Source organism: Mesoplodon mirus, assembly GCF_964341445.2.
Source record: "Mesoplodon mirus genome assembly, chromosome: 4".
Lineage (NCBI taxonomy): Eukaryota > Metazoa > Chordata > Mammalia > Artiodactyla > Ziphiidae > Mesoplodon > Mesoplodon mirus.
The window spans coordinates 43,878,894-43,900,640 of NC_138979.1; the positions used below are offsets into that span (position 1 = coordinate 43,878,894).

At 53.4% G+C, this 21,747-nt stretch overlaps 1 protein-coding gene across 1 annotated transcript in view; it reads right to left on the bottom strand.

Annotated features, from left to right (window-relative positions):
* ONECUT1 (one cut homeobox 1) overlaps nt 1-10,198 on the bottom strand; it is a 34,029-nt gene extending 23,831 nt beyond the window's left edge. The window contains exon 1 of the mRNA XM_082618364.1: nt 8,870-10,198. Coding sequence (XP_082474490.1) covers nt 8,870-9,974 — 1,105 coding nt within the window. The 5' untranslated portion in view covers nt 9,975-10,198. The remainder of the gene's footprint in view (nt 1-8,869) is intronic.
* Nucleotides 10,199-21,747: the final 11,549 nt, after the last annotated feature.

Here is a 21,747-nt window from a genome sequence, read left to right on the forward strand (position 1 = left end):
TCTCTACCCCAAGAATCCATTTACCATTTGAAAATATCTTTGGTTTAACAATGTTGGCAGGCTGGCAATAAAAGCTTTCCAAGAGGCATCCCTCTTTTTTTTTTTTTTTTTTTGCAGTACGTGGGCCTCTCACTGTTGTGGCCTCTCCCGTTGCGGAGCACAGGCTCCGGACGCGCAGGCTCAGCGGCCATGGCTCACGGGCCCAGATGCTCTGCGGCATGTGGGATCTTCCTGGACTGGGGCACGAACCTGTGTCCCCTGCATCGGCAGGCGGGCTCTCAACCACTGTGCCACCAGGGAAGCCCGGCATCCCTCTTTTAATGTCAGGATAAGACTCAGGAGCTGCTTATTGCTTTGGGGCGGGGGGCGGGCTTGGAGGGAAAGGACACCAAGTAATTTTGCTAGGAATGCTGACCAAACGGTACTGAGGTATTCCTGGTTCAGGTTTTCCTCCCAGCAGTCATTTTAATCAGCACTTCCTCTATTTAATGAGCTTGTAGTGCCATTACATAATCACCCAGCTCACTGGATTAATGATGAAAAGAGGAACTGATTTTTCCAGTTGCATCATTTGAAGTAAATGTTAACTTTCTTTCTGAGTCCTTAGTTAACCGCATTACTGTGACAAATATGCCTTTGTCTAGCATAAGTAATTAGAATTTAATCACTTTAACTGCATCTTAATTACCCTAAATGAATTGAAAGGACATTTAATAGTAAAGATTAAATTGCCTTAATGAACGATTTTTGTGACTCCATCAATACTTGAATCGCGTTAGCCACTCCTCTCACGCACTTCACCTGCAGTGAGCAGACGAGTCACTAGGTGGCGCGCTTCGCTCGTTTATTTATTTAATTTCCCCCATTGATCTGCTTTAGAAGACATCAGGAAAGAAAGCGAAAAGCATAGAGTTTATTATGTTCCTTTGATAACCTCTCTTTGGGACTACGAGGTCATCACCAGATGCAGAATGAAAGCAGCGATTTCAGAAACTGTCGATTCTGCGGACCCTATGGCATATGCAAAGGGAGACGAGAAACTCATCGGTAACTGGAAACTTGCGGTGCTTGAGGGAAATTGTAAGTTGCCCTCTGGATGATTGCCAACATATATACAGAGTTTAAGTCAATTTATTATTTTTTAGTGCAGAGTTCTAAAACATGAGTAACAGGCAAGCTTGGAATAGCAAGGCAGGCACCGATGTGAAGCCAAGAAATAGAATTGCTGTGCAAGTGCAGATCAGAACACCAATGCCTGAAAGAATGGGAGGTTGGGGCCTTTGGGCCCTCCTCCAGGCTGGCTCCCAATGGACCAGTCCTACCCACAGTACACATCTAATGAGATGGGTCTTGCCTGTGAATAATTGTTTAAGTGAAAAAATGGATAGAGAGACTTGGGTTCCATGTCTAGCTCCGTGACTGCCTCACATTCCCTCTGGCTGCTTCCAGAGAGCAATAAAAAGTCTCTCTTATAAGTCCTGAGTAAAAAAGAAATAAGTTTCCACAAGTAACTCTCTTTGAGAGTCCCAGAGGGAAGACACACATTCTCTAATTTTGAGACCTTATTATGCAGGGACTTTCCAGATTGGTGTTTAAGACAGTGAATCAGACATTTCCACATTCTGGGTCCACCGACCTAGTGGACTTGCACCCATAATCGAGGCACAGGGTGGAGGGTAAGGGTGTTCTGGGCTTTGAGCTGGGAAAGCTGAGTTCAGGGTCTCAGTGATTTCCAGCTGTGTTATCACAGGTAAGTTATTCAACCTCCTTGAACAGAGAAACAGGAAAAATAATGGTAATTGCCTGTAAACTAGCAGCTCCCAAACTTTGCTGCACATTAAAATCACCTCAGAGCTCTTAAATATCCTAGTGCCCAGGTCATGCCCTATACTACTAACGCCAGAATATTTGAGGTTTTAGCCAGTAATCATTTTTTTAAAAAGATCCCTAAATGATTCCAATGCATAGCAAGATTTGGGAGCCACTGGCACAGACAGTGAGTATTAAACGAGAACATCTATGTGCCTAGCACAGTACCTGACTAATAAAATGTACACAGTGGACCTAAACTCCTTCGTTATCAATTGACTTCCTTATCACTTGCCAAGACAAATGTGAGGGTTGTACTTCAAGGTCTGGTTCTGTTCAGCTGTTATCTTATCAAATTGTCTCACCTAAAGGAGAAGAAAATTTCTAGAAGCTAATTTGTTCCAACTTTATGATAATGTAACATCTTTTGGGAGGAACATAATGTGGATGATTCTATAGCAAGACCCTGTGATCAGACATAAATTTATATGTTTGTATCAAAATAATAAGATTGCCCTGTGATGGGTCTGGTCATCTAAGCCAATCCTACAATTTCAGAAGAAAATTAAGCTTCATTAGTATTAACATACTTGTATTAAAATAAAAGTCTGTTCAAATCTGTTGATAGAAGACAGTAATTTATGATTATGCACTAAATTCATTCACATTAGGAATCAGTTTTTTCCTTTTTACTAAACTCTGTGAGGCTGACACTTTTCACGTAAAAATAATGTGGCTTTCTTCTCCCAAAGGTGCTTACCCATCTTATTTAAATACACACAAAATGAAAATAGTATTTAATGAATACTTATTGAATCCTTTATCCAAGATTATAGGAAATTTATCCTCTAACTACTATGACTTCAATAGGACCCTCCTTCTGTTGCTACTCTAGGTTGGGGACCATTCAATTTTGCCAAGTGTGGAAACTGCTGTTTTCAAGGGGACTGAAATGAGACTAGTCACTTCTCATCCAGTCCGTCAAGGCTCCTTGGTTGATTTAAAATAGTAAATTGGTGCTTAACTATTCCAATATATGGAATTTACAAAGAACACTGAGCACTCTTACTTGAAGGGTGAGGCTTCTAACTATGGATTTTGAGGAGCAAGACACTTGAGAACCTCGTTTTTAATTACCCACCTTCATTAGACTTGAGGATTTTCTTTCTTACAAGGAAATCAAGAATAAATGTTACCGATATACTCTGTAATAACTATTTCTTCTGAGAACTTTGGGTAGCAGCGTCTGTTTGATTAGCTGAATTTGCCATGAATGTGGAAATGATGACATCAAAACAGCTCATGTAACAACCTCCTCAAAGACCTTGTAGATTAGAGATGACTATAGATTTTCCCCAGCACGGATCAAAGGGACTGAATTGAACGTTTTAGCTTAATGATCCAACCCCTGTCACACCCATAGGGACTCGAATTCCGATTGTATAAGCAGGTGTGCCCATGGACTCAGACGCACACAGAAAGCTACTGCGGAGGGAGGAAAAAGATCAACCACCTGATCGACGAGGATAGGTTTGATCTTTTCCATTACTTGACTGTGCCCGTGTGTACTACTGGTGAGGCCTCACGATTTCTCATAAACTTCAAAATATTAGCTGTTAGTTTTTGTTTCCTCATCACAACTGTTCAAAGCCATCCTAGCCACCCTCCAGGGGCAAGAGAAACCCAGGCAACAGGCCTGGCTAGGCCCTGTCCAGGGTCCTGACGCTGCACCAGGGCTCCAGGCCGCTAGGCCTCCCAGAGCCCTTCACCCAGCCCACCAGACAGCAAACAAAGACCTTCAAGCTCAAAGCCTCAGGGCAGCCTTCTAACTCCCATCAGTTAGCTGGAAGGGGAAACAACAAAGGGAACGCTAATCCACCCTCCCTTCATTACACCCTGAGCCCCAACCTCCCATTTCAGACTGCCAGGGTCACCTTCTCTACTGTGACCCTGATAGTCTCAAACAAAAAACATGCCAGCAAAAGTATAATTTGGATATATTTTCCAAACATGCATCTTGAGAGGTTAGAGTTGGGGTATAATTGGGGGGGATGGCAATTTTGTCTCATCAGTGGGGTAATACCCAGGAATTGTTTAGGAGCAAGACAGATCCACTAGGTATCCTTTTCTCCCTCCACTACACTCTCTACTTGTCAAAATAGTTTTCATTTTGAAAATCACTAAGACATCAATGTTCTAAAAACAAAGCCTCTCCTCTCCGCAGCGGGTTGAACCACAGAGGCTTTCTGGGTGCCTGGCCTTGCGGCCCGCAGGGGGCATGTGCAGTTACTGGGGAAGATGAGTCCACAAGGAGGACATCAGTGAGGGCAAGAGTTTAGCTTCCTGTGGTGCGCTGAGCGCTTGAACATAAAGAAGGATGCAGCCTGGGCTTTGAGTTGCTTTGCTGCTACAACACAACCATGCTATTGTTGGCACAGACCGTCCCAAGTGCCAGCTGCAAAACAGCGACGGCAGGACAGGGTCTCTACTGACGCCGATCGCCCTCTGGGTGCTTCCAAAGGGCCTGGGGCTGCACCCGCTGGCGGGAGAGCCAACCACCCTCGGGACAGGCCGCGGGGTTTATTGTCTCAGGCAGCCGTGCTCGATGTTCTGACACCAGGTCACCACAAAATAACCATCAGGCCTCCTCAAGCCACAGCAGCAGGTCTTGTCCACTCTAGTCAAACTCTCCGCTCCAACCTTCACCACATGCACACTTCTTAACTCCATGCACCCCTTCCTCTCCTCCCTGGGGTTTGTGCTCCCCAGTGGGGGCCGCAAGAGAGAACTATTGTTCCACACCCTCCAGGGGTCAGACATGGGCTGTGAGAAAGGCCCACGCAGAGCCTTCTGGGGATTGTCTCCAACAGCCAGACCTGTGCGCGCGCGCGCGCGCGCGTGTGTGTGTGTGTGTGTGTGTGTGTGTGTGTGTAGTGTGTGGGCGGGGGTCCCTAGCCAACTCTCCGGGAGCACGGGCGACCCTTAGGCCTGAGTTGGTGAGGGGACTCTGGAACTCCTCGGCCTCCGCCTGACGACTGGCTGGCCCCCAGGCCACGCTGGGAGGAGTCTAGCATAAAGCTTCGGAGGTGGCTCTCGTCCGGGGCAGCCAGCCCCCATCGCCCCCAGGCTGCTAGGCGGACGCTGTCGGCAGCGCCCCGCGGGCCCTTTGTTCGGGCCGCAGCCGGCTGAGAGCAGCTGCACTGCCCGAGAACCGCCCCGCAGAGACGCCGGGCGTGGCGGGGAACCAGTCCACTTGGCACCTTCTCCTCCGACTCTTGGGCCCAGGAACCCTTCCAGTTCCTGCATCCCACACGCCCAGTTGTGGCTTTTCTCCCGGCCCAGAGTCTTCGAGGACTGGAGAAGTGGAGTTCCCAGGGCCCAGCATCGAACTCCTTCTGCTTGGCTCCCATGGCCCAGAGAAGTGAGGGGACAGTTGAAACGTCACCCGTTGGTATAAATATTAACAAAAAGCAAATGGACTTGCGCGGGAGCCAGTTAGTTATCAATCAACCAGGCAGCAAGGCCACTTATGGCAAACATGGCCCATGTTGGTCCGGGCGAGACTTTCTCATGGCCACCTCCTGGTCAGACTGCCCCCCCTCCCCACGCCCCCCGGTCCCCGGGTGTTCCTGGGGCAAATCCCGTCCAGGAAACAGGCGCAGTCCCGGGTGCTGGAGACCCGTCTGGCTCCCTGGCGCCGCCGTTGGGAGGTTTCTTCGCCTCCAGGTACCGCAGGGTCGAAGCGGCGCAGCACCCACCCCTGCCCGACCCCGGGCCTCGCCTGCTGGGTCTCTGCAGCACCCGCTGGTGGGTGTGCAGTGGCAGCCTCTTCCTGCGCCGGCAGCTCCCCTACTGAGGCCGGAGCCTTCTGGAATCTTTAATTGGAAGCTAATCTCCCCGCGTCTTAATAGGCGCCCACGTCAGAGGCGGGGCACCCACCCACCGGCACAGCCCAGCCCCTCTCCCCACCTGGGATGAGACGCAGCGTGAGCCTGGTTGCGCTGCACTTTAATGGGGAAGCAGCAAGTGTTACATTGAGGGAACATATATTGATTTTTTAAAGGTAGTTAATTTGGTGAGAATTTCCTCCTGTCTCCCGTCGTCCGCCAGCCGATGTAATTTCGTGAAGAGAAAGCGCCTCTCCAAACACGCTGCCGCGGGCGGGCGGGCGGGCGGTTTTGACCCTCCACACCAGGCTGTACAGAACCTGGGGAACCAGGAGGGGCATGCAGAAGCCACTCTCCCGCTACCCAGCGAAGGAGCCGACCTCGATGGGCCTTGCCTCGCATGGGGTAGAAACGAGTTTGCGGGGTCTTTGAGTGCAATGGCGAGCAAGAGCTGCAAGTGGCACCTCCCTCCGTGCACGGGAGCTGGCAGTGGGGAGGAGGGGGCAATGGCTCACAGCTGCGTCCAACATGCCCTGCAATCCGTTTTTAGTCACCTGCAGTCAGGGCCTACCAGAGATCATTGGAACGGTTCAGGAAACGGCCTCGTTGGCCCCCCACACACACCAAATTAAAATGTTAACGGGAGGTCTCGTCGTTCTTCGGTGACTTAAAAACAAGTCTTGGCCCTTGCTGCGTAATGGGATTGATCCCGGCTGGCTCCGCACGCGCGCTCATCCCAGCCCGCCCCACCCCTTTAATGAAGTTAAAGAAAGGAAAATGGGAGCGACGACCGCATCCGGGTCTTAGGATAAAGAGTTCGCTGGGGGTTTGGCGCCAAACTCACGTCCCGCCAGAGTCTCCGATTTTCCTTCCCCCCCCCCCGAGGAAAAGGCCACGCGCCTCCGTCCAAAGGCTGGGCAGGACTCTCAACGCGCTGCTGGGTGCCAGGCAGCGGCCCCTTCGATAACCTCCTGGGTCCCGTGAGCCCAAGCGGGTACGCCCACCGCACTTCCCGTGTGCAGGTAGCAGTACTAGGGCTGCCCATGCGAGGAGGTGAGAGGGCACTCGTACAGGGCAGGGCGCTAAGGCGGGTTTCCAGGGCTCCGGGGTCGTCCCTGAACCTAATTTATAAGCCTGTCTTTCCAGGGGACAATAGGAGGCAGTGGGGAAGGAGAGTCATTTAAGTCCTGAGCAAGCGCCTTCAGGAGGTGGGGGGTTTGGAACGAGCTTCCCTGGGGGCGGGGTGGGGGAACCGCTCTCCATTTGCATCCCCTCCCTCCATTCCCCCAGCCCCACTAACCTGCTTGTGTGTGCACTGCCTCGGTAAAAAGTCCTGAAGCCGGGCTCGAGGCTGGCGTGTGCGTGTGAAAAAGCACTACCTTGGACGCTGGCATAGGCGTATCAGTCTGGGTGAGGAATAGCATTTTCTGCCGTCCCTTCCAGAACTTCAGCTGCCCTCGGGTCTCGGTCTACCCATGGGATGGGGGCAATCTGGTGGCTGCACACAAAGCTAGAGAGTGGAATTGCGGGAGCCCCAGAGGGTACCCTGTCAACCTCTCCTGGCTTCTGGGCTCAGGCTGCAAGAGTCCTCGTGGGGACTTTGGAGCCAACGACCGCGGGGTGAACTGGAAAACCTGGTGGGGCAGAGGCTCAGACGGTGCGGAGCTCCAGCAGGGAGGCCACAAGAACCCAGACCCCAAGACTGCTTTGGGTCGCATCCGGCTGGAGTGGCAAGCTCGCGGGGACGCCGGCACCCGCTTCCCTCTAGCTTCTCATTGGCCCGCACGATGTGGGGGAGGGGGCCCTGGCCTCTTGCTTTGATTTTAGACTGTGAAACGGCTCAGCGCCCACGGCTCTGCGCGGATTGACTGTCTCTCGTTCTCCAGGGACGAATTAATGGAGAACGATCAGTTAATTAAAAAACCCTCATTCCGGCTTTTACCTTTTTCTTCGCCAGGACTCAGGCTAGGGCGCCGGGCTGAGATTGGGTGGGGAAGTGGCAGCATGTACCCCAGGAGTCAATCAACTCAGCCCGGGTCTCATCAAACCGAGTCCACCCTCGGCTGCCCTTGGCTCTACCTCTCCGCTTGTCCTCCGCCCTAGGGGGTCACTGAATCTGCTTGAAATCTCCCGTGTGATTCAGGCTGGGGTCAGTTGTCCCCTCCGCCGGTGGGCCGGCCAGAGCCTTCCCCTTACCTTGGCTTAGAGAGGCTGGGGGAACTGGGCGCTGTGTCTACGCAGCGCCGCCAAAACCTTCCCGCTCAACTCGGAAACACCAGGCCCTCGGGGTGTTTGGGTCCGGAGACCTCTGCTCGAAGACTTGGTTTTTTCCCTCACACTCCCACCCCCTGCATGGGGATTCAGACGAAAATTCATGCAGAGGAATAAAACAAAATGCGAAGCCCTAAGCGAGTTGGCAGCGAAATCGGTCTCTGGGCTAAGCTAGAAGCTCCCTTGTTGCTCGGCCGCCGTCACCTGGACCTTGGCACGATCTGCCTTCCTCTCTACAGCCGGTCACAAGCGCATAGTGCGTCCTAAACCTTACGGAGCGTCTGCGCCACACACCCAGCGCCGCGCGGCTTCGGAACCTTTGCTGGAACTCCCAGAGTGCGCTCCCCACCCTCCAGCCCCCCACCCCGCCCCGCGTCACTAAAGTGAGCGCGGGAGCGGGGTCACCGCAACGAGTTCAGCTAAACATTGGCGGGCAGCTCCCGCAACGCTCCAGCACAGCGCCCGGGTATGTGCCAGGGATACTGGCTGGCAGCACCTGCACGCAGTTCCACGCACGCGTCGCCTCTCTCGCCCCACAAACCTGGAGTGCCAAACCCAGAAGCGATGCACGGACCGTATCCAGCCACGTGCTGGGATTTCTTTCCTCCTACGGTCGTGCGAGCTTCCTGCGCTGTCTCCCAGCACAAATGCTCCTCTGCAATCACCCAGGCCGCGCTGCTTAGTTCCCGGAGCCTTCCATAGCCCCATGCACTGAGTCCTGGAAGAGGCTGTCTGCTCCCTGGAGCCACGCTCTGGCTCTTCCAGGCCTAGGGACCCCCCTCTCGGTGAAAGGAGGACGGGATGAAGCGGGCACAGATCTCTCTCCTTCCCTGCCTCCTTGGGTCCCTTCAGCTTCCCCAATACCTTATCTCCCCGCGCGCCCAGCTCCTTGGCCTGCTCACCTGCTAAGCGGAGCGCCGACATGCGCTGGAACTCCGGCTCCTGCAGCCACTTCCACATCCTCCGGAAGGTCTCCCGGCCGGATTTGAGTTTGCTCCAGGGTTTGGGGTTGCGCAGCAGGTCCGAGAGGGTCCCTTGGGAGCGACAGAGCACCCTCTGCGCGAAGATGGCCTGTGGTATGCTGTAGCGCTTAAGCTCTGTGGTGATACGCTGCGCCACCTCTTTGGTATTGATCTCTTCCATCTGCCCTGAATTACTTCCATTGCTGACCTGCGCACCGGTTACCGAAGGGTTGGGCTCCCGGGCCGTGCCCAGGAGTTGCCCGTGGCCCTGGGCGTTCAGGTGGGCGTGTGGGTGGTGTGGAGGAAGGCCGTTGATGGGAACCATGCCGGCCGAGGTGGGCGTGAGGTGCTGCTCCCCGTGACGGCCGAGCATGGCCGGGTGGTGGGCTTCGAAGCCATTGGGGGTGAGCATCTTGTCGGTGGGCATGGCGGCGCCCGGGTGGGCATAGTGGGGGAGCCCTTGCTGGGAGTTGTGGATGCCGCCCAGACCGGAGCCGGAGAGGGGAGAGAGGCTCTGGCCCATGCCGGCCACGTCCTTGTGATAGGGGGTATAGAGGTTATTCATGGAGGCCAGCCCGCGCTCGTCCCGCATGAGCGTGAAGCTACCGCTCACGTTGCCTGCCAGGCGCTGGTGGTGGTGCGGGTGGTGGTGGTGGTGGTGGTGGTGGTGATGGTGGGGGAACTTGTCCGAGACGGTGGAGATGGGCGGCAGCGGCTGCAGAGGGGTTAAGGTGGTGTAGGTGGTGGGCATGCTCATACCTGGGGGAGTCTCGCAGGCCATGGTCATGGTGGGGTGCAGGGGGCCGGCCAGGCTGTGCTCGGGGGCCCGGTGGTGGTGGTGGTAATCGCCGCTGCCGCTGCCGCCGTCCAGCAAGGACGCCATGCCCATCGAGCGCGGGTGCGCGGGGGGCAGGTGGCTGCCGCGGTGCGCCACGGAGCTTCGCGCGTGGGGGCTACCGCCCAGCAAGTCGGCAGGGGCAGGCACCGGCTCATGGCTCACCCCGTGCAGCTCCCCGATCGCCTCCATGGTCAGCTGCGCGTTCATCGTGATCTGGGCGAGCGGGCGGCGGACACAACATCGATGAGGCCGGGCAGAGGCGGCGAAGGGCGCACGCAGTCCGGTCTTCACATCGGCTGCTGGCGACTGCTGCCTTCCTTCCTTCCTTCCTTCCTCTCACTGTGGGGCTCTGTCTCCCTCTCAGTGTGTCTCGCCTTCCCTCTTGTCCCCACCTTCCCCTCTGCGTCCTCGGCTTTTTTTTTTTTTTTTAATATTAATTTCCGAAAAGGATCCGCGCCGTTAGGCGAGCGCGGTGCCCCCAGCCCGCCCGCCCCCGGCCCCCTCACGTCCCTCTCCTTCTTAGAATTGTGAGGCCCCCGGCTCCCCTGACGCACCCCTTGCGCCTTCCGCGGCTGCTGCCTGCCCGCGCCGCTGGCCAGCTCCAGCCATGGCTCGGTTACTGTTGCAGACTCTGTGGCCGCTGTTCCGCCGCCGCCGCCGCCGCCGCGGCCCGCCCTCACGCCCGCCGGGCGCAGCGCGCAGGCGCGCGGATCAGCCCCGCCCTCTCAGTCCCCGCGCGCGCGGCCCATGACGTCCCCGTACAAATGAAGGTGGGGGTCCCAGCGCCGCTCGTAAGGCCCTGGGCTGCGGGGGAGCGGTGCGCACGTGCGAGTGTCTAACGTAGAGCGCGATCTGGGGCTGCTACCGCAACCCTGGGAAACTTGGGTCTCTCTCGGCTCCCTAGCTCGGGTGGGCTCTCTTCCCAGCCCTCGGCCACACTTGCTGGGCTCGCCTCCCGGGTGGCGCAGTATGCCTAGAGAGCCATCGCCCCTCTCTCCAGTTGCTGCCTCCCGGTGCAGGTTTCCCGGGGAGCCTCAGCTGGTGTCATCACTCCTTCCACCCTGGCTTGTTTCCCGGGAGGGCCTCTGGGAGTCCACGCTCTCCCCATCTTCAGGTTCTTGGCCTTTTGAGGGGGAGGGGAGCAAATATTTTAAAGGCCTTGGTCAACCTGGTGGCTGTTGACCCGACAACCTCTGTCCTCCCTGATAATTCTCTGCCCACCCTGACTCTTCCATGCTCTGCGAAGAGGTGAGCTTAGTGCCAAGAGTCCCAGTCCCGGCCATACCTCGCTGTCCTCCGCCTGGGTCCTTCTCCGGCTCAGCTGATAATTAAGGCGGCGCGCCGCTTCGTGAATGACTCGGCGTGTGTGTGTGTGTGTGTGTGTGTGTATTTTGTGAGTGCCCTGGTGGGTTCCTATGTTAACTCGTGGGTTCTGGTGGGGCCGCCGAGGCTCGGGCTGTTCCTGCGGTTTCTTCATGGCCCTCCTGGTAAAACACCAAGAGGCCGCTGCTTGCGGGAAGGACTGACGCCGGCAGGGTGGACCAGGCGCGCCAGTCTCTTTTTGGCCCATAGGGACGCCCTCTTCCCGGCGTCCCTGCGAGAAGCCTCCAGATTTGAAAATCAATTCAGCTTCGGGCGTAATTGTTCGCTTCCCACAATCACGGTCCAATCCGGAATCGAACCTGGTCCTTGGGCCTGGTGGGGACGCGTGGGGAGGCCCCCAGTGTGGGACGTATACCCGGCCGCCACATGCCGCGGCTTTCTTTCATTTACAAAAGAAAGGGAAAAAAAAACCGTAACAAAAGGCAGAGCGTGTCCGCTTAGGTGCTTTCATCCCTCAGAGAAAGGGCAGATGTGCCCATTGTCCAGCCCTTGGCAGTTATGACCCGGTCAGCGCCGAGCCTCAGCCCCGGGCGAGTGGTGGTCACAATGGGGGACAGCTTCTCAGAATCTGGGTATATGGGTTCGGATATGGAACAAAGTGTGTGTGGCCAAACTCAGACTGTATGTTCCTTTCCTGGGGCACCAGGTCGGAGCCCACCACCGGTGTCTCTGCTGGGAATGTTCCCAGACCCTAGGAGAGGTCAGGGTGGTGGAATGGTAGTAGTAGTGGTGGCTGAGTCCCTTAGGCAAAAGCTTGGGCCAGTCTATCCTTGGGGGAAACTTCTCACCAGCTAAGGCATGAGCAGGCAGGCCAATCTCTGCCCAGGTCCCTACCACTGCCTAGGCAACGTCAAGATCAAGGTAGGTCAAGGCCAGTGGGTTACACTACCTGCCTTCCTTGAAAGTGGTCATATCCTGAGATCGGTTAACCTGGTTGGTTTCATCACCACGGACATTCCTGTTTTGTCCAAACAATGCCTATGGAGGTCCTGGAGATGGGGGTCCATCTCAGTGGACTTAGCATCAGCTTGTGCAATGAATATTTAGGAATTTAAAACCTCCAGAGAGTAGAAGGTCTTTGGGAAAAATACAGTGACAAAAAGGAACTCAAAAAACAAAATTACTCTATTTAAAGTTACTCTTGTATCTACATCTCTCTAGTCATACATACATATACGCAAGCTTAAAACATATTTTCTGCCTAGTGGATCACAATATGTTGGTGGGAAGCTGAATTCTTGGCTCTGTATTGTTTCTGTTCTCATTTCTTACAACATAGAGCATGTAGCTCTTATATGAGACCAAACAATGGGTTAACGTAGAAGGCAGACTTTGAGCTAAACCGTTTGCCTCCCCCCACATATTTTAATCCCCCTGAAGTGATCGATTTGCCCTTATGACAACTCTCTTTCCCAAAGGCAGTTTGTTAAAAGAAAGAAGTAAATACCACCAAATGCACAAATTGTTCATGGTTTTCTCTTTGTGTAACTAATTAGGGACTTGATCCTGGAAACGCTCCTTCATGTGAGGCTCTCAGCTGAGCCCCTGGAGTCTACCTGAAGAGGGCTGGGATCAGGTGAGCTTAACTCCCTCCGCACCCCCCCGCTCCACCCCCCATGAAAAGGGGGCCTGGTTCAGTGCTGGTCCCTAAAGGAGTAGCCAAAGTAAAAATCTGGATAAGTATTGTATATGGTGGACTAATGTGAGTGCAGGACTTGCTTGGGGAGTTTGCAAATCTCCCTAATCTTTCTTGGCTGTTCATTCCTTTCATTTAACCTTTGTTTTCTTGTAGTTGACTGAATTGCAGTAATTTCTCAGAAACATTTTATTCTTATTCAATGTCTTGGAAAACTTTCCTATTACTAAGAATGTATGATGGGTGGGATGGATGCTCTTAGGCCTAGTTAGGGTGAATGCACATATATGTGTGTGTGTGGGGGGGAAGGACAGGAGGGCTAGGATAGCTTTTTGTCATTTTGTCCCTCTCTTCCCTTCCCTCTTCCACTGCCCAGCATAACATCAGGTGCACTATGGAGGATTAAAGAGGCCAGGGAGGGGTCTCTTGAAATTACTCAGTGGGTCTAGTGTATGTGATTACAGGATACTGTACAGTTCTTTATCACAGCCAAGAAGCCTGAGGGGAGGGCTCATTGTCAGCTGGTTAGATTTTGAGTAGCTGCAGGGAACTTAAAGAAAAAAATAATGTCAGTCACCACCCCATTTCATACATGTATATATTTAAGAAAAAGGGAAATAAGACTATGGACTGGATGCTTGTGGCTGGCAATGTTTTCAGTGTGGAAACAAAGATTTTAGACTACTTATTTTGTAGTTGTTGGGGTGCTGCTGGTGGTGGTGAGGCAGGTGCAATCCTTCCTATTCTGGGTGGGCTAGAACTTGCCAGGTGACCCCACTAGGCTTAGAAAAGAGAATGAGAATAAGATCTTTCCTCCAAATGCTGGCCACACAAGGTTCTTTGAGAACCTTCCATCAGTTTCAGAGTTACTGCTTTAGTGCTCTTTGTGAGTAACAGAGATGTAACATATGGCCCAGTCCCAGTTTTCAGGACCATTCCAAAAAACTGTTTCTAGCCCCTCTGAGCCATCAAATGTTAACTTCCGGTATGTTGACCGCACAAACAGCAAACCTGGGTGTCAGGGAAGATTCCCTCACCCAGGGCTCCACGGAGAGTCTGACACCTTGGCCAGGGCCTCAGAATGTAACTCACCAGCATTTCTTTCTTTCTTTTTTTTTTTTAAAGCTCTTTTTTAAAAAATTAATTAATTAATTAATTTTTGGCTGCATTGGGTCTTTGTTGCTGCAAGCAGGCTTTCTCTAGTTGCAGCAAGCGGGGGTTACTCTTCGTTTCAGTGCGCGGCTTCTCATTGCGGTGGCTTCTCTTGTTGCGGAGCAGGGGCTCTAGGCGTGTGGGCTTCAGTAGTTGTGCCACGTGGGCTCAGTAGTTGTGGCTCGCAGGCTTTAGAGTACAGCCTCAGTAGCTGTGGCGCACGGGCTTAGTTGCTCCGTGGCATGTGGGATCTTCCTGGGCCAGGGCTCAAACCCGTGTCCCCTGAATTGGTAGGCGGATTCTTAACCACTGCGCCACCAGGGAAGTCCGCTCACCAGCATTTCTGATGCCTGTAGCAAGTCTAGAATTAAACTCTCGGTGAGGAACCATTTCTTTGGTGTCTGGCACAGTAGGGCACTTGATAACTGTGGGTGAAGGATTTGGTCCTGGGTGCTTCTGGCCAGGTTTTCCTGTCTTCTTCCCACCTCTGCAGAGTTTTGTTTCCCCCACCCCAGAAAATTGCTATTGGCTTACAATGGAACGCCAGAAAGTTCAGAAGAGGGTGGCCTGATGATTCATTATTGACAACTGTTAAAAAAAATTAGTCAATGGCTTCTCTCCACTTTATGGGGGCCAAGGAAGCAGTAATCAATTATTCTAGCCCTCTTCATCAGCCTTTGACCTTCATATACTTTTTATTCATCTGTCCGGTTTCCTTTTTTCCTTTTTAATGTAAATTATGTTTTTTGCTCATAACAATATTTTTTTATTCTGTGTTTTGCACTCTCCTTTGTTCCATCTCCTAACCACACCCTCCACATCCCAGAGAAGACGCTCTGGTGAAGAGCTCTTTGACAGCTGGTGCCAACCCCAGAGGACTCCAGGTTCTAGGAGGTGCACAGGGCGGTCGGGGCAGCGGTTCTAGGACCTCAGACCCCTCTGGGAGCATCTCCGGTTACTTCCATTCTTGGGGCATCCGATAAGCTAGAGGCGGCTTCTCTTGGACTTAGATTCGTTCCAATGGTCGCCCACTTCGGCGAGGGCTTTTCAAGGTCTTCAGCTGAGAGCGCTGAAGGGATAAGGGGTGTCCTGATGCCGTGGGGCTTCGGGTGGGGTCCAAGGCTCCCAGGTGGAACACGCTGGCTTCAGGACCCCGCTGCGGATGTAGCCAGCTAGATGCCGGGGCAGGTGACCTTCTCTGGCCAACCCTTCGGTGGATTTTCTTTCTTGGTCTTATCTTTGTACTGTTGAAGTATATTACAAAGGAGACCTATCCAGGCTGCGGGGTGGGGTAGGGGCAAAGAATTTACCAGATTTGGGGCGGTGGTTAATGCTCTTCCAGTGCCTCCCTTCTGGGGCTCTACTCTGGGTTAGCTGCGCGCCGCCGAGGTAGAGAATGCCAGGGCTGGAGGCTGGGGAGGCCAGAGGCAAGGGAGAGGGGGGCCCTTTCTCTGGAGCAGATCAAAGCGACCCAAAGTGTGGACAACTCAGAGCAAAAGGGGCGGGCAGAAGGCACAGTGGGCTCACGAAGGTCCCCAGGTGCAGCAAGCTCCGGACCTGGAGGACAGGAAGGGCGGAGGTAGCGGAGTGCGGGCCAGCCGGGAGCCTGAGGCAGAAGGGGCGTGGACCCGCGCCGACAGCCCCGGGCCGACTGCGGCCTCTGCGGCCTGGCGCGCGGCGCGTTGGCCGATCTCTTCCGCAGCCTCGCAGAATAACGCCGACCCCGGCCCGAGAGCAGCTGCCCTTGGAAAGGAAAACTCTTTAAACAAATCATTTTGGTGTCTAATCAATTAGTGTTTGCGAAGTCAAGTACCATAGATTTAACAGAATAATCATTACGGCCCTTGTCTTTATTTGACCTGCAGACACCTAGAAGATTTAAAAATGAAACGCCGGTGTTCTGGGCTCCCCATCCCTTGCTTGTGCCTCCCTCCCGGGCTGCGCCGGGCCTTGTGTTTTCTCCAGGCCGAGCCTCCTTTTTCCCTCCCAACCTTCGTTTCTCCTTTCCCCTTCACACTTTCCACACATTTCCTTTTTTTCTTGCCCATCCGGCCCTGTCCGCCTTGCAAGTCTCGGCCTCCTCACCCCTTCACCCTCGTGGCTGGCACGAGATGCAGCCTCTGGCCGTGGGACCCTCCGGCTCTGGGCGAGCGCCTGCCCGAGCGCCATTCCGGCGAAGGATTATGGAGTCGTCAGTCTCTCCCCCACCCCCATCGCCGTCCTTTAACCCTGAAGCTCACCCTCTTGCCCCCTTCTGAACGGTCCAAGGCCCAAGGGATTCTGTGCAAGCCCTTCAGGGTCTGTGGAGCTCGGAAAAGACCTTCACCTTGATGCGGCGGGACCTTCGTGCGTGAAGGTATCTTGCCCCATAAATGCGGTGACCCAGGGCGCGGGAGGGGGGTTGGGAAGAAAAGCAGAGTGTGTGACTTTAGAACCCCTCTCTCCCAATGGCAGGGTGAGGCGGCAAGGCCTGCGGGGGTGGGGGGCGGGGGCTGGGATTGGGTGAGGGGAAGACGACCCTGGGGACCGATATGGGGGGAGGGCCGTTGTCTCTGAGGCACGCTTCTCAGGGCCGGGCCAGCACCCAAGGTCCTGAGTCGGGGCCGGGAGGGTCTCCAGGCGTCTCCCTCCCCACCTCGTATCTTTTTTTCAGGCCTAACGGTGTAGATGCATGTTATGCATGTACTTGATGTACTTGTGTAGGCGCAGGGGCTGTGCTCCCCTCCAAGCCTCAGGCCACCGACTGGCATGTGCGAGTCCCCAGCCTTGGGGACTCTTGGTCGAGACCCAGGGGGATTGATGGGATGGTCACCAGGGCCAATAGACCTGGAGGCGGGGCTAGGAGGCTGTGGGGAAGATGCATGGGGGGCAGTGAGGAACTTTGGGTGTCAAGGATGCCTCCACCTCTCAATTTCTCTAATCATCATTTAACCCAGCAACAGATTGAGCCAGACATACTGGGGTAGTGGGTTGGTTAAATAAGCCTGTAATTCTAAAAGGAGGGGGGAGGGAGAGCGAGCTGGAGTTGAGGTTGTCTTCTCCCTACACTGCCAGACCCTGGGGGATCTTGGATGCCCATACCTGGATCTGGATGGTCTTGAGCCCCTGGGAATGCCTCATAGTCCTGAGCCTCCAGCACTCACCTGAGAAAGGTCGGTCTCAACAATAGATGATTACAATGTACTTGACTAATGCCTGCATTTCCCTGTTTAACATACATTAATCCAAGTAACAAAAAAATCAATATTGCTAACAATATGGCAAACAAATCCTAGTCTCTCTCACACAAAACCTCATCCGATCGTCTGATCTTCAGTCACTCTGACCCACTTGAATTTTGTTATCTCTTCTAGCCCACTGGCAGCTCCTGGATAGCCTGGAATCCAGACCTGGCTTTGAATAGCTTTTCTCTAAAAATTATATTTTTTCCCCCCATGGGGAGTAGGGGGAAGGACTTGGGACCCTCCCAATCATAGCCTCCTCCCTCTTGGAGTCCCCTTGAGGACTCTGAGTTTACCTAAAACTTTGTTTCTTCTGCAACCATCGAATGCCCAAAGTCACTGCCCAGTGATTTTGGATTTTGTTGTTTTCTCTTCCCAACAACCCCCCATCCCCGCCCACCTCCACGGGGCAGCTCTCAGCCCCTCGGAAGGCTGCAGACCCCATACTCCTCTCTTCCAGCCAATCAGCCCCCACCCTTAACACCCTTCGCTAATTGCAGACAGTGGTTCCTGGGAGTTTATTATGATTCTTATTATGATTATTTTTTTAAATTAGTGTTTTCCACCTGGAAGGAACAAACCGGAGGGGCTGGCTAATGAAGGAACTTAGGTTTGCAAAAACACTGTAAATAATTTAGTATTGTATTTCAAGGAAAAAAATAGCTTTCTTAAATCATCCCTGCAATATAAATTGCAGACTTACAGTATGGTCCTGGTAAGTCTAAATTTTTAAAGGAGCAATATTCAAAGAGACATAGATGTCTGTATTAATTATTTATTCGCCGGTGCCTTCCTTCGTTTCTAACTTATTATTAATTAGGCGCCTCTAGTCTTTCGCAGAGCGCTCCACCGAGCCGGTTGCAGCTTTAAATATGAATTAAAAGCAAATCCAAGCTACTGTAATGCGAAAATTATTCCGTGTCTTGCATGGCAGAGATGAATAGCCGCGTGGATCAATACCGTGAAACTCGGCTCCGAACGACAGGGTTATTGATAGCTTATATTAAAGATGTTAATGATGGAAAAAGGAAAACAACGGCCCACCCGACTTAGAAACTTTTTAGCCGCTGAAACCCCGCAATGAAAACGGGAAGGGGGCAGGAATCGGGCTTAAGTGTAATAAGAAAATTATTTATGAAACCGGATGAATGACTTCAGAGCCTTGATGCATTTGAACCTAACGTTCTCGGCTCCTGGCGGCCCCGGCTCCAGCTGGGGAGACAGCGAAAACCCCAAGCCGCCGGGAGCTGGGGGCGGGGGGTGCTCCGCCAGCCTCTGCAGCCTCCGGTTTGCCGCCCACCTTCCCCCGGCCCCCGCCGGGAGAGCCCTCTGGGGCGCCGGTCGCAGGCGCTTTCGGAAGTTAGTGGAACGGGGCAGGCGCTAGGCTGGTTCCTGCTGTCCCAGCAGGGATGGTGAGGCAATCAGCTGGGCCCGGCAGCACGGACTTTGGCTCGATTTCTTCACTGGTTCTCTTGGCACCTATTCCCACAGAGGAGTTAAATGCTTCGGGCTTGAGGGGGGCACAAGTCTGACTCTGCACTGCCTCCCACCTGACCAAAGCTCTTCGGATCCCCAAAATGCAAACGGGTGGCTGGTGTCTGAGGGGTGCGTGACACTTTGAAAGAAGAGAAACTGCTCTAAACAGGGCAGGAAAGAAGTCCACTCTCTTCCTACGTGCCTCAGCGTGTTCTTTACCAGGTACGGGGTTTAACTGGGCCTTGGCATCCAGCGCCGGGCAAGCAAGGGATCCTTGAGGCTGGGTTTTCTGGGCGTGGGGAGCAGAATGAGCACGCTGGTTTGGGCCCCATCCTCTTGCAATTCGACCTGGGCGCCGCCCCCTCCTATGCTGGTCCCAAATATTGACCCACTCTCCCTAGCCGAGGGCCACTGAGTGGCGGGGGCGGGGAGCAAAAGGTTAACTACTGACCCTGGAGGACGGTGGAAAAGGTCAGAGCCCTAGGGTCACTCGAAGGCCCGAGGTTCCATCCCCCTCTGCCGGGCATAGAACCGCCAGGTCCCCTCCCCCCAGCCAGGGTCCTAGGCCCTTGGAAGCAGCGGCGGGGGGCGGGGGGGTAGGGGGGAGAGGGTGACCTTTGTCATTCACCGCGGAGGATGTGGGGGGCGTCGGCGGACGCTGGGTTAGTCTCAGTGGTCCGTGTGCCCTGAGTCCAGCCTTTTGGATTGGAGTAGGAGCTGAGGGTTTTTGAATTTGTTCTGTGTTCCAGGAGGGAGGAGAAACCACCCGGAGCTGCGGGAAAAGTCCCAGGTAGTCCATAGAGCAAACAGTTTCCCTCTTAAGGATGGGGTACTTTTATTTTTTATTAGGTCTTTTAAAATCTATTTTTCCTTTTTCTTTTCCTTTCTTCCTCTCCTTCACCGTCCTTTTCACTTCTTCTTTTCCCTTTTATTTCTATCTTCCCCCTCTTCCTTCCGTTTTTCTTTCCTCTCCACCTCTTTTCTTGATTTCTTCTTTCCTTCCTCTCTCCACCTCACTCTTTTCTTCTCTGCAGCTTTCTCCCCTCATTCCCTCCCTCCTTCTCTTCCTTCTAGAGCTAGGTGGAGGCCTGGCCGATCTCTCTACACCTTGAGACTTTCACAAGAGAGGTGCCAACTCCATTTGGCATCAACATCAAATATAATACTGTTTTTGAAAAAAGAAAGAGAGCACCAGTATTCGGAGAAATCATCCATGCCTCTGAGCCCTTTGGCAGTAACTGGCATCCCCTGACACTTCTCCGCTGGGCCTTTGCAGCAGTCCAAGATTGGCCAGCTCAGGGTCATGCCCCTTTCCTGAACTTGGGGCTGCTGGGAGAGTGCACTCTCCTTGCTAACGCTCCTCATGGTGTTGTCTGGGCCCCTGACATCATCAAGATTTTGGGGGTTGTTGTTTTTATTTTTGTTTATTTGATTTTGATTTTGAAAAAAATTAAAGTGTATTTCTGAGGCCATAACTCCTAAAAGCACCAGTTGAGCCTTAAATCTGTCCTAGGGCACCAGACGAGGCCAAGTTGAAACCATTATCTAGATAATTAGACAAAAACCAAACTTTCTGCCACCCAGGAAGAGCCCCCTCTCAGCTACCTGGCTTCAAAGTCCACAATCAGCTATATGTAGTGCAGTCTTAGAGCCATACAATCTACCAGCAAATGGCCCTTCCTCGGAAAGGAAATACAACAGACACTGCGCAAAATCACTTGATTCTGGAAAAAATCAATATCGAAATTAGGTTTATTGTCTGCTTATATGATTAAAAATGACAAAGTGTTGCCTTTTATTTTCATAAAAAGACAGAAGTCTGAATAAAATAATTTACTATCGAGTTCTTCTTGTTTCATTTGCCTGGTAAAACCTGAAGGAGGCTGAAAAAGCAGTTGGGAGGTGCAGTGGCCATGCCAGAGGCTCCCTGGGCAGGGGTGAGCTTTCCATCGGAGGAGATGTGTGCTGCTGTGTGTGCGAGGAGAATATATTTCCTAATGTCCAGATTGCGGCAATGCCGGGCCAGCTGGGTAGTTCTCAGTTCTCCCTCATTCCAAAGAAATGCTCGGTCATCTGTCACTTGCCCCTACCCTCTTTAGCTCAAACCTAGGTCCCAGGTCTTTCTTCCTAAAATAATTATCAGGATTGCGCTGCTTTAGTGGTTGCACAACTCCGGCAGCGCCAGGGCCTCCCTCAGCCGTAGCCTCCCAGATCCCCATCCAGCAACCCTGGATCTTCGATCCTACGAAGAACTGCCTCCGTCTGTGTGTGTGTGTGTGTGTGTCTGACCCACTACTTGGCCCGGATGGGGCTCCCTCCCCCGGAAGGCTCGCGGGGTTCCAGAGCCAGGGCTGCAATCAGGAAAATGGCATTTCCGAAACCACTGTGGGCTGGATTCTCCAAGTGTGGCCGGCGGGGCGCGCATTCGAGGAACACGACTGCGTTGGGCGCGCGCGCGCGCGCGCGCGCGCTGGTTACACCAACGCCAGGGTTATCTATCTACATTAAAAACAAAAAGAAAACAACAGCAACTAAAAATCCACTGTGTGAATCTCAGCGTAAATACCCCTCCCCTATCCCCCCATCCCCACAAGCCGAGTTAGAATCTACTCTCATCTCTAGGCCGCTGCTCTTGGGTGAGAGTCCAGCGTGCACAGAGCATGCTGCCACCCCGTTACTACCTTGTTCTGGAACAAAGTAGCTCCCAAACGCGCGAGGGTTCGTGGAGCGCGGCCCTCGAGAGAGTGCGAACAGTTTCACGCACACTTAGCACCGTTAGGAAAACAACTGCCAAGACGGATCCCTTAGAGCCCCAACTGTGCCTTCACCTTTGGAGTTGGAGCTGTTTGGCGGGCTGAACACGCCGACTCATTTGTTAAAGTCGGTAATTGGTTCTCCTTTTGTTCTGGAACCGAGGGGACTTATCTCCTGGTGGTTGTGGAAATGAAACCCAACCGAACCATCTCCTCCACTGAGTCCCCATGGGCATGGCTTCTCCAAGGTCGTCCTTGCCTTCTCTTGGGGTGGAGGGCTTATGGGGTAGCAGCCGTGGATTATGTATTACCGGGAAATGTGAGAGGCCCGGCTGGGCGCCGACGGCGGGCTAGCGGTG